The sequence below is a fragment of the Aulonocara stuartgranti genome (genome assembly GCF_965226115.1).
Source record: "Aulonocara stuartgranti genome assembly, chromosome: 20".
Lineage (NCBI taxonomy): Eukaryota > Metazoa > Chordata > Actinopteri > Cichliformes > Cichlidae > Aulonocara > Aulonocara stuartgranti.
This window is the reverse complement of record NC_138956.1, coordinates 1347501-1363129: the sequence shown is the minus strand read 5'-3', so window position 1 is coordinate 1363129 and position 15629 is coordinate 1347501. Positions and strand designations below refer to the sequence as shown.

The following is a 15629-nucleotide window of genomic DNA, read 5'->3' as shown; positions in this document are numbered from 1 at the left end:
CTATAATTCTGCTGCCTTGGTGGGAGTGTATATGTTGCCCCATTGAGGTCAGAGGTGATGCAGGCGTGTGTGCAGGCTGGACCTCCAGTGAATGCTCCTGCAGGTACTCCTCGATGACTTCCAGGTCAACCTCAGGGCAGGAGGAAGGAGCCACTCCACTCCAGGCTCCCCTGCCTCCACTTAGCTTGATCTCGGTTGCATAAGCCATCTGACACACACACACGGCAGGACATAATGAACATTTGCATTTGTTGTATCTATTGTCAGTGATAGCCTGAGGCGTTACTATGACACATAACACCCATTTTGTTTTGTTTTCTTTCTTTCTTCTCATGAAGCCCATTGATGTTCTGTTGTGTGCCACTGTTGTGCTGTGATGCACACAGTGAATGATTTTGCTATCTGAAGATCACTGACGGACACATTCATCAATTTTGAATGAGCCTCGTTCTGTTTAGAGCCCTAAAAAAGGAGCACAGCTCATTGTTATAATAGGATTAATTTAAATAGCACACATTTGCAAAACTTAATCTCGCACCAATGAAATGAATTTGATCCTAGCTCTGTGCTGAAGGGTTTGTGTTTTGGATAAGAGCCGAGGAACAACACTGCAAGCATGTGTATTTTAGTTTGACTGGCAAATTTATGCAAGTGTTTGTGTTTTCACGGTCACAGATAACATGCAAGTAACCGTACCATATGGCTTAGCTTTTCATAGCCCATTTTCCAGTAGCCTTTTACCATCAGTCTATACATAGATGACATGGTAATATTTAAGACCACATTGTCACTCAGATCCAGTTATAAATATATAAATATGCCTTTCCTTCCTTCACACAATGCCCAACAAAAATAGAGAAAGTATCAAAAAAATCTGATCAAACTCACCGTCTCCATTTCTGTCAGCATACCAAAAGGATGATCTGGAAAGAGAAGACGACCTCATCAGTTGAGCCAGTGGTCAAAACTTTGTCAAACATGAACTGAGAAGTGAAAGAAGCCGTCACACATAAACTCAACAGCACTTCTCTAACTTATCAGACACCATCATATGAAAAGAAACGACAAAAAAGCTGACTTGAGCGAATAAGCACAGCAAAGATCGACGTACCCGTCGAAGGCGCACTCCTGCGTGTGGTGCAGTAAAGTAATATCCTCAGGCATTAAAAGGCGGAGATGTCAGAATGTGAATGCTCACCTGTGTGATGTTCCACCTGGATGTCATCTCTCTTATACTCTATCCACACATGCCCTCCTCCCCCTCTCATTGGCCAGTGAGGGCTGTCAAAAGGGGGGAGTGGTTTATTTCGCCTATCTATTGTCTCTTCATACAATGTAATTTTTACGTTAGTATTATCCAAAGTGCTACTGTACAGTCACTGGTTTTATAATTGTTTTCAGATGTACAGACGTTTAAATGTCAGCAATAAAGTTTGTCCTGTTTTTGGAGATTGTCAGTGTTTCACATTTTAAGGGAGTCAAAGCCTGCGGTGTGCCTGTGGTTTCTTATCATTTCATTTGGCACAGACGAGGTGCCATGGAGGACAATAATGTGGCCATATTATTTTGATTTTATATTTCTGTTGAGGTCAAACATGAAACTCATATGAGTAGGTTAAAAAATATGATCTGATATATATATATATGATAAATATGATGAGTGATGGGTATTTTACACATTATATTTGTTGCAGAAAAACAGATTCTCTAGAGCACAGTAACATGTAGATGTAAGTACATCTAAGGATATTTAGACATTTGTACTGTACCCTAATTTCAGAACTATGACTCACATTAAAACTTATTTGCAGACGTTTTGTATTTACAGCATTCGTTATGTTAAAACTGGGCATTTGCATAAAATCAAGTGAGAGAAGAGTGAAGGCATGCTCTCTATGCAAGGTCCGTCTCCAGGACTACTTAAAAAAAATCTAATCCTAACTAGGAAAAATAATCCTCGGGAATATCATACTTCCAATGCCTAAATGCCAGGATTTAATTATCAATGCTTGGAGTTAAAAAGAGTAAAAAATTCTTAAAACACTTAAAAGACTTTACACATCCTCAGGACAATGCAGTTAAGGTAAAATGTGCTGTAAAAGTAAAATGTTACAACTCATCTGTGTCACAGATAATCCGCTGGTTTCACTTAACCACAAAGTTGTAACTGTAACTGTAATCTGAAATTATTTGTCATCACAGTGATAATGAATGCTCCTACACAATGACATTGTTCTTCATAAACCATTGCAGGGAAGCAAACAGCGGCAGGCATTACATCACCCCGCAGGTTTAGAAAACAGCGTCATTCATAGGTGGCTTTTGATGTGCGCTGCATTGTGGCTGCTTCCTTTTTTGTGCTGTTTTTGTTGTGTGTGTGTTTTTTTTTAATTTCAGGCGTAGATTCCTGGACGCAACATGTGTTGTAGCGCAACATGTGCTTTCTTTCGCACGATGTATATAGGAGAGGGATTTCCCCAAAGCTTTTTTTTGATCTGTGACAACAAACCTGTCAACCTCTTAGAGTCTGCTGCGTGCACTGTCAGGTTCGCTACAACAGTCTGAGTGGTCAAACGAACCAAGTTAAGAGTAGATAATATTAAAGCAGATAGTGCCTTTATTCCAATGCTATTTTGTGTGTGTGTCTGTGTGTTTAACCTGTGTTCATTTGAGGTCCCGCAAACAGTCCAGTAGGACACGAAACTCTTTTTCTAGTGGCGAGTAAACAGGAGTGTCAGCGATTCTTTATGTTAACCAAATGTTAAACTGATGAACTTTTTACAGTGTAGTTCTGCAAGGCATGCTGGGACATGATGAGCATCTACATCCAAAAAAAGCACGAAGCAAAGCAGCAAACTGTGTTATCAAAGGCCACTGACTCATGATAAGCACTGTCGTAACAAATCCAGCCGATTGCCTGCTTGGATGAATGATATATGGTGCATATGAAGCCGTAGAAGCAGTGGGTATCACAGCACGATAAAAACACCGGGAATCTGGACAATAACTTTATAGCGTGTCATCGATCTGTGTACATGTTCAGTACACTGAAATATTACCACAGGCACATTCCCTGTAAATGATCAGGGTACACAGGGATCATGGTGATTGAGGGTCATTATGTCATAGTGAACGAGCAAACACTTGGTTGGCTTTCAGAGTCAGAAACGTCTTAACTAAAGATATCTGCAGTCAGATGTTTCTGCTGCTTAAATCCAGAGCGATGGTCCAACACCAGGGGTGTCAAACAGTCCTCGAGGGAGCTCTTTACACGCGTCCCTGCTGCAGCACACTGAATAAAATTAGGGCATTAGCCAGACTGCAGAACTTGACTGCTTGCTGATGTGGCCATTCAGCCATTGATTCCTGTTACAGCATCTCATGAGTGAATGAACATAAACATAAACATGCAATAAAAGTACTTTTAGAAGTACATTTTTCCAAACACTTACATTTACTTACATTTATTTAGATTTACTTGAGTATTGTTAGGGGTCGCCACCTCAGCATGCAGTCAAGTTCTATAGTTTTGCTAATGACCTGTTTATTTTATTCAGGTGTGTTGCAGCAGGGACACGTGCATGTTTTAAATTAATAGTGAATCAGTCCAGAAAAACCTGTCCAGCAAGGGGGAGCCATATCTTCTTTGAAAGATCAGCAGTATTTCTCGTACCTAACGCACGTGATCCCAATTTTTTTTAACTCTCAGGATGCTGACAGTATATTCCATATATTATATTAAAGTACAACCACAAGTGAGAAAGAAACGACAGAGTAGGCTGTGGTCTTTATAATGAAGAAGGATATATGAGGAATATTTGCTTACAGATCCCATGACCAGTATCATAATATCATAATTCTTTTTTTATGAACCTTCAGTTTCAGGAGGTCTCAGTTACACAAATACCATAGTAAGGATTGTTGCATGAAACTGATACCTACCTACCTACCTACCTACCTATCTATCTATCTATCTATCTATCTATCTATCTCACAAAAAAGTTTTCCATTATATGTAAGAGTTCATGTACCAATTAAAACAAACTTTCATGCAATTTCCTAAAAAGATAAAATAACCAGGTAATTGTATTTTTTATAAGGTCAAAGTTCATCTCAGGAGGGGCGCACACTGATTCAGTTTTACTCAGCTATACTCTCATCAATCAACCAAATGATTGATGAGAGTATAACTTATACCTGTGACACTTTTATTTTTCCACGTTTCATGTGTTTGGCAGCTGCACCCTGAGATAAATGCTTAGAGTTTAAGTCAGTTAAAGTCAGAAATGCAGGTTTTCAGGCACTCAAATAATCGAGCTGAGAGGAAAACAAGCTGCCTAATTGTTGACAGATGTTGCATCATTTTTATACAAAAAAACCACCCATGTCTTCATACAAAATTTGAAATTACAGCAACAACCAAAAACAAAAAAAAACAGCTTGCAGATTCGGGGGGTTGCTTTGCAACATGTGGTCAACATATGAAAGTCTATATTTCACTCAGAGACACAAACCAAGTAATTTTGATGCCAAAAGCTAAAGAAGGAAAGAAAAGGAAAAGTCAGCTGTACAGATTTGAAAGTGTTCTGTTGTAGCTCTTGGCACAAAGAGCAGATAAGAGCAATCGCCAGGTCAGATTTGCTTTACCCCGTCTGCATCCATAACATTGCACAAATGTGTGTTAAAGACGTGTCAGCATCCACAGTAGTACCAAGACATTACTGCTATCTGCAAGAACAGTTGTGCAAAAGTGTTGAATGAAATGTTTAAGGTTAGAAATAGTTGTAGCTGCAGTTGTAGGAATGATTCTTTGTCAAAATACCCACAAGAGCTTCACAAAAGGACTTGATAAACGTGTTCGGAAAAACCCTCAGCATTCAGTGTTACAGCTGACGGTTAAGGTTCTTAGAGGGCAGTCTGCACCTGGAGCATTCAGGCAAGGCGATAAGGCCAGAGAGACATTGGACCCTTGCACTCAGTAACACACACACACACACACACACACACACACACACACACACACACACACACACACACTTGCACAGGTGGGTGAAATCTAAGAATTACTGCTTTACTAGAAAATGTAGGTGTTACAATTTGTGTTTTTGGACCTGAAATGTGTTACAGGAAACTGGAGTGGGAAAGCTAAATACGATGTGGCAATCCATCAATGTGCTCAAGAATTTACATCCAGGGGAGTCGTGCTTTAATCAGGGAATCGTTTCAAGAAGTGTTCGAGGCCAAACAAACTTAATTGATTACTTTTTCCTATCTCAAGAAGGCAGGTTAACCATCACTAGATTTATCTGCTGCACATAATCTTCTCCACTTTCCTAATTTCTTGGAAGTCAAAAAGATGATGATGACATTTTGCTGCTGTTGACATGCGTTTTCATATATTTCCCTGTTTCTTTCGTTGCTGTGCATTTGTAACGGTGTCCATGCGTGCGCGAGCGATTTAATCAACTAACCGCACTACGTCTGAGTCACTTGATGTTTAACGGTCAAAGAATAGCAGGTGAATTGTAAAACTGGCTTATGAATGCATGTGTATACACACACGCACACAAACACACATTCAACCACTTAATGACCATTAGTGTGCGAGGCCTTGAAGCAAAGGGGCTGTGTGCATGTCTGTGTGTGTGTGTGTGTCCAGGTGTAATAGGTTTACAGTTACAGCCAAACCCCTTAGATTAGTGAGCATACGCAAATCACCTTTACTCATGCAGGTTACTGGGAATTTCCCCAACGTCTACCCAAAAGTGTGTGTGTGCCAAGACATTAGTGACAGTGGGTGTTTTTTTCACAGTAGCAATCTTTCAGTGAACAAACACTAAACATAAACATGCGCTGAGTATGAGAGATGCTCACGATTTATTTACTGAAATCTAGCTGCTTCACAGGCATAAACACAAAAATCGTATTGTTTGATTTAAATGGTTTCATTTGTGTCGGACTAAACGTCTACCTAATAATGATTTGTGTCATCTGTAGTTAGGGAGCAACAGTTTGTTTTTTAAATTCTGCCTCGTGTTCACACCCATGGGCAGGGCCCTGAGTGTAGCCAGGTGATTCCAGTGAACAGTCTGGCAGGTGAGCAGGCAGGTGGACACCATGGTGTTGACATACTAACTGTGTATGAGAGACACTGGAAAGTATGCAAAACTTGAGGTTGATTCCTCTCTCACACACACACATACACACACCCCACCCAACACCATCACCTCCTCCACCTTTCAATTCGTTTCACACACTGTTGTCTGTCACTCTTGCGTTCTTGGTTAACACAAAGACAAAAGCTTTTTATTTATGTATTTCAGACGTTTCTGACAATAACTTGCGATTGTTTTGCCCAGATGTAGTTCATTATAACCACCTTGCAGCACGCAACTAAACGCATGCAGTTTGCAAATGGTCACCAGCAGTGCGGTGGTCAGATGGTGCAGAGGACAACATGCATTACTCATGTGGGAACGCTGGAGATAAGGAGAGGGATTGGGAACTCATGGAACTTTGCATTCCCACGGAAGATTGTTTGTGTCCTCCAGTAGGCCATCCGACAATCTGCGGTCTCAATAAACACTCATAAACCATCACACAGACACGCACACAACCCCACCGGCCTTATCGCAATAACACATAAACTCAAGTGTGAAGATGGTACATAAATCATCTGCTTTCACAGCCAGATAAGCACGGGCAAAGAAAGCTAGAGCGGGAGCGTAAAAGTTTTTATCACGCTCTGAAGATAAAGAAAAACATCTACACAAAATGTTCCAAAGAACACAATAAAGAGCCTGATGGTGTTTGATGAGCTATTCTGAAAGCAGCCCCTGTTGCACAGAGCAAAGCCCACACACTTCACACTTGGCGAAGCCATTCATATTGTCTCCGTGCTCAGTGTTCTCCTGCAGGAGGCCCACACCTCCACAGCTGTCACAAGGGCAGGGGAGGCGAAACAATAGCTGTCTTTTCTTTCCCTCCCTGAACTTGTCGCCTCATTTGCAAAAAGAATCACATGTAGCATCTGCCTCTTGCCATGTTTAGACTGTGCATGCATCTTCCAAAATATGGTGCCGTCTGATGTTTCATATTAAATACCATTTGTTTTTGTGAGTCCTTGGCTTCAGATCATGACGTGACATCAAAAATATATCGGTGTAGTTTGTTTTCCAGGTTTAAAGCCTTTTTGGCTTTAAACCGATTATTCCTAAGTGAGCACAGGCTTAGGAGGAAAGTATAGAAAGTGATATTCCTGCAAATTCCTAGTCTGCTTATCCTGAGTTAGGTGTTTGAAGAATTAATCATACTGCCACCACTCCTGTTACCTTCTTTCTTCTTCACTGGACCAGAAGGATGTGTGTCCAAAGTCCATGCGCTAATGCTGTTGGGAATTTTTTTTTCTTGGCCCTCTTTTAATAACTACCAATCAATCATGGTTTCAGTGTCACAGGTGAACGTATGACTCTCTTTATGACCATAATTTACCATCTTCTGGTTATTTCCAGCCTCTCAAACTGGTTTCACAATGTGACAGCTCAGTGCACTTCAATGAACACTTTAGTCACCAGATCTGAATCCATTGTCTTTGTATGTGGCAGCATGTTAAGCATGCATGTGAAAAATCTGCACAAATTATGCAACGCTACCAAGTCAGCAGAATCTTAAAAGAAAAAACATCTCGAGATAAAGAAAGAGGAATAAAACACAAGTTACATCTTGGAAAAGAATCCAAAATTTCCAAAAGGGACGTGTTGAAACAACAGTCTCGACACTTTTATTCGATTAAGATTAAATCCATGGAAACAACATCCAGCTGGGTTTTTCTGCTGTGATTTCTGCACCTTTAGGACTGCCCAGTGGAGTCAGGATAATTGAGTCAGCATGCATGTACTGTACTCAGAAATCATGCAATTATGGCTTCCTCTTTCCAGAGAAGACAGTGTCATCGTCACAGTTACTCCTGGATATTTATCACTTCTCATCTGCGGTCAGCAGAAGTAATGACATGCAGTTTGGGCTGTGAAGTGCATGAGACTTCAAGCTCCTGTGGTTTCAGAATTTGCTGAAAGTGCAGTAACAGAATAATTCAGTCAAAGACAGTGTAGCCTCTGGAAGTTTTAAACCCGTCTGAGTGGAATGACTGTAAAGATTATTTACAATTATTTGACGTGTGGTTACTTATTAGTATTACAAATTGATCGTCGATGAGGAAGAACTTAAAGTGCATCTGCCGCAATCTGGAACTTGAATGGGGCTCTCCCATCAAAGACAGCCAATGTCAACTTCTACCTCAAATAATAACGACTACCGTTTGATGTTTTCCAGAGAAAAGGTCAATCACGCTACATATTCAGTTGCAACCTCAGCAAAAAAGGAAAAAACATTTCCCAAAGCTCTGGGTGAAAGGATTCTGACAAGAGAAAGTACATTTTAGGAAGAATGTAGGGAATTGGACGTCTTGCTGTATGCAGCAGATATCCTTTATTTATCATACTTATCACGGACCACTTTAGTTAAACGAAGGTTGGTATTTCCAGCTACAGAAAATTATGTGTGTCTGTTCTGAAAGCACATCCCTGCCCTTCTGTGTGCATAAATGGAGGGTGAGACAGAAAAGAACAGACATTAGTGGCACAGATACAACACTGATTCAGACTCAAGCATAACAAAAACTGGGCTGGAGGTGTTGCAAAGCAGCTTTGAGATTCATAGCAACTGTAAAGTAAATAGCACGCCATACGTGAAAGACGGCATTTGGATGGTATTTGAGCAAAGAGCTGATAAGAGATGTCATGTTGACAGTATATGCCATATTTGCTGCGTGTAACAGCAACAGCTTAAATCCCACCAGCTGTGTACATATGAACCATATGAGACGACAAGCACTTTAGAAAACCTTTTGCTGTGTTGTCGCAGTGTTACAGATCCATCAAAAGTATTTGAGCTTGCACTCCACTGTCCACATTGTTATTCATGACAAGCAGTGTTGGTCAAGTTACTTGAAAAAAGTAATCAGTAATTAATTACTGATTACTTCCCCCCAAAAGTAATCCAGTTACTTTACTGATTACTTATTTTCAAAAGTTAGTTACTTTTTAAAAACACGATTTACAACCTGAAGAGGTGATAAAGCGATAGATCTTTCAGCCCAATTCTACTTTTTCTGCATAATCCATCATACAAAATGTAATCAAATGGAAAAGTCTCTTTTTTTTAAACTTGTTTTATTAGTTTTAATCTTTTAACTTTATGCATCAAGCAAACATGTAATTATATTCAACATTCACTGACTTGAATGGTAAATGGTAAATGGCCTGTATTTATATAGCGCTTTACTAGTCCCTAAGGACCCCAAAGCGCTTTACATATCCAGTCATCCACCCATTCACGCACACATTCACACACTGGTGATGGCAGCTACATTGTAGCCACAGCCACCCTGGGGCGCACTGACATAAATTAGTTTAACATTTAAACCTATTTTCTGCAAATTCCAGCTCATAAAATAAAATATTTTTTGTGTTTACACTCACTCTTTCAAATAGATGCAAGTAAAACACAGCAGAAAATAAATAAAGTCAAAGACTCAGCGGTCCTGTTGCTCTATTTTCACCTGTAAAGCAGGAGTGGGGTAGGCGGAGGGTTACCCTGGTGTAGGTGTGCCGCGGTCAGTGGAAGAATCCGCGAGTTTCTCTGTGAGTTTCCCATTACGTCGTAGCTACTCGGAGCTTGTTTAGGGGTTTTGTTGGTGTAAAAAGAAGTTTTCTTCCCACGCACAGCGGACACTAATGTTTTTGTCACTTTTTATGGAATCAAACTCAAAGTAAGGTCAGTACTTCCACGCTTTAAACGCTGCACGCTCATACTCTCTCCCACAATCATATATGATCCATTGTTGATCTGCACACAGCTGTTGTCACGAACGTCGCACTCGCTTACGTCACTGTCATGAGACATTCTCGCAAAAAAAATCACGGTTTTAGTAAAGCAGTAACGCAGCGTTCCTACGGGAAAGTAACGGTAATCTAATTACCGTTTTTGCAATAGTAATCCCTTACTTTACTTGTTACTTGAAAAAAGTAATCAGATTACAGTAACGCGCCCATCTCTGATGACAAGTCAGTGCATCGTGTCATTAAACATGCATGTTGGAGGCTTAGTTCTGTCCGCGAAATCCTCACTGCTGACTCTCAAACCTAGCAGTGAATTCTTTGACAACATTTCCAGTGGAGTTCAGTGAGCCTGTAATTAATTAATTTGTAACCATTCATACTCAGCTCCTGCTGGCCAGTGTGTCCAACAGAAGCAAAACCATTAAAACTAAGTGCAACCCTAGTTTCTTGTTGTGTTACTGCTCTCTGCTCTCTTTGAGCTGTGGGTATGGGGCAGGAAACAGTTTCTCTTAAAAGTATCTTCTACAGATACCCAAACGCACACAACCCAACACAACCCAACACAACCCAACACACATTATGTTTTTCCACTTGTGTGCTGTCCTTTTATTTTTTATGTTTTCTAATATTTTCCCCATTTTCTTTCCCCCCTCTTTACCACTCCCATCCTCCCCACCTGTCAGCTGTGGAACTGCTAAATGACACATGTACTGATGTAAATAATAAAATAAAGTAAAATGAGACTAACATGAGGAACCTTTAGAAAGGTTATAGAGCAAATATCTTTAGCACTAAAGTGAGTTCAGATCCTGATTCCTTTTAAATGGTGGCCCACATACAGCCCACTTTAGTCTTTAGTCCAGTGAAACTCTCGTTTCTGTCAGTGTGGAGACGTTTCCTACACATTTAATCCCTGAGATATCTTCATGGGCAACAGTATGTCTCAGTTTTTCTGCATATTAAAGAAATGCAGCTGTACAAAAAAATCAAAGAAATCTGTTAGCACGACTTCCTGGGCTTAAACTGTTTCTGGTGAACTCTTGTAAAAAACCTGAAATTTCTATATTACATTTTCTCGATTACTTAATTACTTTGGTTTAGCGTGGATGGCCAGGAGAGAGAGAAATGTGCCCTCACATTTTTGCAAAGGCATCCAGTGGGCCAGATGGGAATCTTTACTGGGCAAACTGTGGCCCCGGGCCTTATGTTTGACACCTGCGCTCTATAACAAACACCAAAACACTCAGGATGTTACACTCTCATCAGTCCCACCATAAACACTATCAGGTAGGAACCAAAATTAACGTTCATATGATGCTATAACGAATAAATACATACACAAAGTAAAATAAATAAAAACATAAATAAATAATGAAGTTAATTGTTGTGAATAATAACAAAGTAATTGATTATATAATAGTCAGTTATGCAAAGTCATAACATTGCGCAGCACAAAGTGATGTTCTGTTACATTAATAACTGCGGTTACATAAGTTTTATGGGTGCTTCAACATTTGTGTGACGCCATCAGCTGATTGTGCAGCTCTTGACCTGCAGTGATGCTCTTCTGTCCTTTACCAGGAGATGGCGCCATTTTATCAGCCAATTCCCCAAATCCACTCTGGCTCCCGCGCAGCGGCACTAACAAAAACATAATTGCATGATTTAATACGATGATGGTAATCATGCTCTCAGCGATGATAAGCGTCATACCTCCCAGGTGCCTAATTTTGGTTTTAATAGCTATAATCTTTCACATGATCTGCGCCCTGCAGATGACTGGAATTCTATTATAATAGGGCCCCTCTCCCTTCATCTTTCCCTAAAATGTGTTGACGCTCCTGCGTGTCCTATCAAAGTTCTGCATGAATGAGACTCTGTGGAAACAGTCCAACACTTTGAGTCACTGTTAACATTCCATATCAGCCTCCCTCTACAGCTACACGACTGATACTATCACGCAAAACTGGGTAAGGCTACAAACGCAACACAAACATTCACGATTCACACGTCCATTCAGGACTATGAACACACACAATTAAACACAGTGCTGCGAATATAAACACACACAGACGTGCCAGAACCATCAGCAGTCCCTTTTTTCTGACGCCAATCAACATTTTATAGATAAAATTTACAGGTGCAGGAGTCAGACACACACACGCCTACAAACTCACTCAAAAACACATGGGTCTGATTGCAGCGCCAGTGGCATTGCTCAGAATAGCATCAAACAGAGAGCAGCGTCGTGCATGTGTGGACCTGTAGGCTTCAGTCAGCCCATTTCACCATATTAACCCTCGTATATCACACTGTCACTGAAGAGAGAATAAGCGAAGCAGAGATCAAACACCTGAGAAGCTTTGTCCTGGTACGACAGCGAGTCAAAGGGAGACATAACAAAGTGTTTGGGTGTAACACTTTTAAATGTACGTGTCCTCTTAAGAACAAGATCATGTTTTTGGAAAACAGGGTCGTTTTTACAAACAAACTGTACTCTGCACCCCTCATTTCTTCATATCATAATTGAAATGTGCAAACATAAACTTTAGGGATTCTTGGAGGACATCCACAGCTCATCTCTGGATCTTGGCTGCTTTTTGCTCTGGTCTCTGTCAAAATGTTGAAGTCTGGGCTTTGGGGAATCCAATCAATGATTGTTCTGGTTTTCCTGCAGTGTGTTTGGGATCACTGTCATGCTGAAAAATAAAAACTCTGCCATATGGTATTTCATGGTGGATCAGAATCTAATAGTTCTTATAATTCCATCAATTTTGACAAAATCCACTGTCAGGAATGCAGCCCCAAACGATGATAGATCTCTGGAGACACTCATCCTTATACCTCTTTGATCATGATTTGAACCAGAACTTTAAAATTTGGATTCATCGCTCCGTAAGACCCGTGGCCACTGATTTTCAGTGCAGTTCTTGTGTAGTCTGGCATACCTCAACATTGTCTCCCCATTTCCCCTGCTTAAAAATGGCTTCTTGACATCCACCTTCCACCGAGACCATTTTGATGAGGCTTTGGTGAACAGCAGAGGGATCAACTGAACAGCCAGATGCATCTCTGAGGTGTTTTTGTGACAGGCCTAATGACATCATTTAAAATTGGTTCTTTGCCAAGTTGTTATACGTAGTCACGATGTGGTTTTATCCCTCGAGTTAGGTACAAATATTAAAGCCACACTAAAACATTTTGCTACTTTTCCTGTTTTTATTTTTTGGTAAGGAGATTTTTCTCACTGTCAGCAAGCCACAAATGCAGCTATTTTACACAGTTTTAACACTGGTGTAACGTGTGATATAAACACGTCAACCTTAGTACAACACGCAAATTGTAAATATGGAAGAATCTGTAGTCAAATACCTTATTTACCTGCAAAAAAGCACAAAAAGCACGACACGTTTAAACCGAGAGCATAACCTGTTTAGTTATGAAGGCACAGAGTGGACGGAGCCATGCAAAACAGATGTGCAGGGACATCTTAAAAAGATTGTGTCACTGACTTTTTGATCTAAAGGTTGTCACGAGGAAGTAAAGGATGGTTCTGAAGGTGCGTTACAGCAACGACACCCTGTCCCACCAGGCTCTTATAAAGCTTCGCTGAACTCAGTGACTGAGTTCATCCCTACAGGGTTATTATTGTCTCATACAAACACACAAATAAGTCCACCACCCTGTTTGTCCACTCACAGCAGCCCCTTTTCTCCAGCCTCTTGCCCCACCCGTGTACCCTGGACCCCTTACCTCATCCACCGTCCTCTGCTGTTCTTTTTCATTCTTCCCTTTGTACTGTGAGATGGAGAGCGGAAGAAAGGGAAACGGGGTGGGTGGGGTGGGGGTGAAGGTAAGGAGAGGGACCTTTGGTTGGCTTTCAGGTGGTTTCACATGAAAAGACAGCACACACTTAAGTTGCCGCCACCGGTAACCCACAGCGTCTCACTTGCTTCCGTTGAGTATACCTGAGTTAGCCTTCAACTGCCTCTGAACAGCCCAGGCAGGCACACATAGAGACAAAGGCACTGTGAACACAAGAATCTCTAAATGCACATACAAGTGTGCAGACACACACACACACATAAACTTCTATCAACTTTCGGTATGTGGCTTAGATTGGAGAGGCACTGGTAGGTGTTTGGTATGCAGGAGTATGGTGGGGAAGAGAAGGGATGTGGGTGAGTAGGCGTGCTGTTATGGAGTGTGTTTTGTGGGAGTGGGGGGGGCTCTGTTTGCACGGCTACTTTCTCTGATCTCCCCCCTGAATGGATGCTTCTTGCTGCGAGGAGCTCAGGTAGCTTTGTCTGTGTGTGTGTGAGTATTTCATTCCCAGGTAGACCACGGTGAGTGCTCTCAAGTCAGTGTCAGGTGTCAGGTAGTTACTTGTCTTCGTGTCTTCAAGGCTGCCTTTGCTTGGATAGTGTTTACAGCCCACAGAGCTCGGCGCAGAGGGGGGAGGAGTACGCAGGCAGCACTGGCTTTGATCTGATGCAGACTGTTTGATAGCATGCGTATGAGTGACTGAGTGAGTGTGAGAAAGAAAAGTGAGAGATATAGATGAAGTATATGAGTGCATGCGTGCTTTCCCACTTGCAGATATTTGAAAACACGTGAAACAGCTTAAACATTCATGCGATGAGCGTGAATTTTAAGCTGTTCGTTCACCGCAGGGCCGGACATAACCTTTCTGGGGCCTTCAGCAGAGTTTTATTTGACACCCTTCATTTTTAACATGTTAGCTGTACATTAATAACTCACAGTTCGTGCAGCATATACTGGTCGCATAACAGATTCATGATTTCTGCAGAAGCATTAACTGAGACCAGTGTGTTTCGGTGAAAGGGCGATGTATTTGTGTGTGGCCCCGAGTTTGATTAAAAAATATCTATATCTAAGTTTTATTAAGAATTTGGTGTTTTAAACTATATTTTACTGTTATGACTGTTGTCGTAATTTTATTATGTAAATCTGAGTGTGCAGGTGCTCCTCCATGATTGGTGCATCCAGGGTGGACAGATCGTACCGATTGGCTAATGACCGGGAGGCAGCGCACGAGAAGACATCGCCAGGGACTGCCAGGTCATTCATCCTCGGCCCCACCCAGCCGGCAGACCGTGTGTTCACTGTTTAACTGTGTTGGTTTAATGTAGGAGCCTGTTTTTGTCGGGTAGGGAGGAAAGTAATTGTTTTTTGGTTTAGTTCTTTTGAACAGGTAAGTTTTATGTACTCCTGAGATAGGCTACCTGTTGTTTGTTGTTTTGGCCTTGGGTTCACCCCGAAGTTATAGTTCGCTCCCTTCCTTTGTTTTTAAATTCCCTCATTGTAAATAAATCACTGTCACAAAGTATTCATTGCGTGATGTGCTGCTTGGGGTTGGACGGGGATGGATCACCCCTTATGTTGTGGTCTGCGCCTAGACGGGCCATAACATTTACTCATCGAGTTGTCCACTTTTTACTCAAACAATAATAATTCTTATATTTTCATTCTTATTCCTTATGGATGAATCATTGAGATATATAAACATATAGCCACCTGATGTTTAACAAAACAAACAAAAAAATTCAAGGCCTTCTGTTATTATTTAACACTTTGTAGCTGAAGAATTTTAAAAATGTCCAAGTGAGTGTAGTTAACCAGTCAACAATGTGAGACTCTGTGCTGGGTAAAATATATACTGAATATATCAAATATTATATAACATTTATGGAACTTTATTTAGCTTCT

At 41.0% G+C, this 15629-nt stretch overlaps 1 protein-coding gene across 7 annotated transcripts in view; it reads right to left on the bottom strand.

Annotated features, from left to right (window-relative positions):
* LOC309696789 (uncharacterized protein) overlaps nucleotides 1-15629 on the bottom strand; it is a 56778-nt gene that overhangs the window by 1646 nt on the left and 39503 nt on the right. Inside the window, exons 1-3 of one of the 7 annotated variants that reach the window (XM_082518207.1) lie at nucleotides 3463-3493; nucleotides 889-923; nucleotides 1-208 (exon numbers count right to left, since the gene is read on the bottom strand). In XM_082518207.1, the coding sequence (XP_082374333.1) occupies nucleotides 1-208; nucleotides 889-909 (229 nt within the window). In that variant the 5' untranslated portion in view covers nucleotides 910-923; nucleotides 3463-3493. Of the gene's footprint in view, nucleotides 1993-3462; nucleotides 3494-15629 lie in introns of those variants that run through there. The other 6 variants (XM_082518205.1, XM_082518206.1, XM_082518202.1 and 3 more) reach the window with 6 other exon arrangements.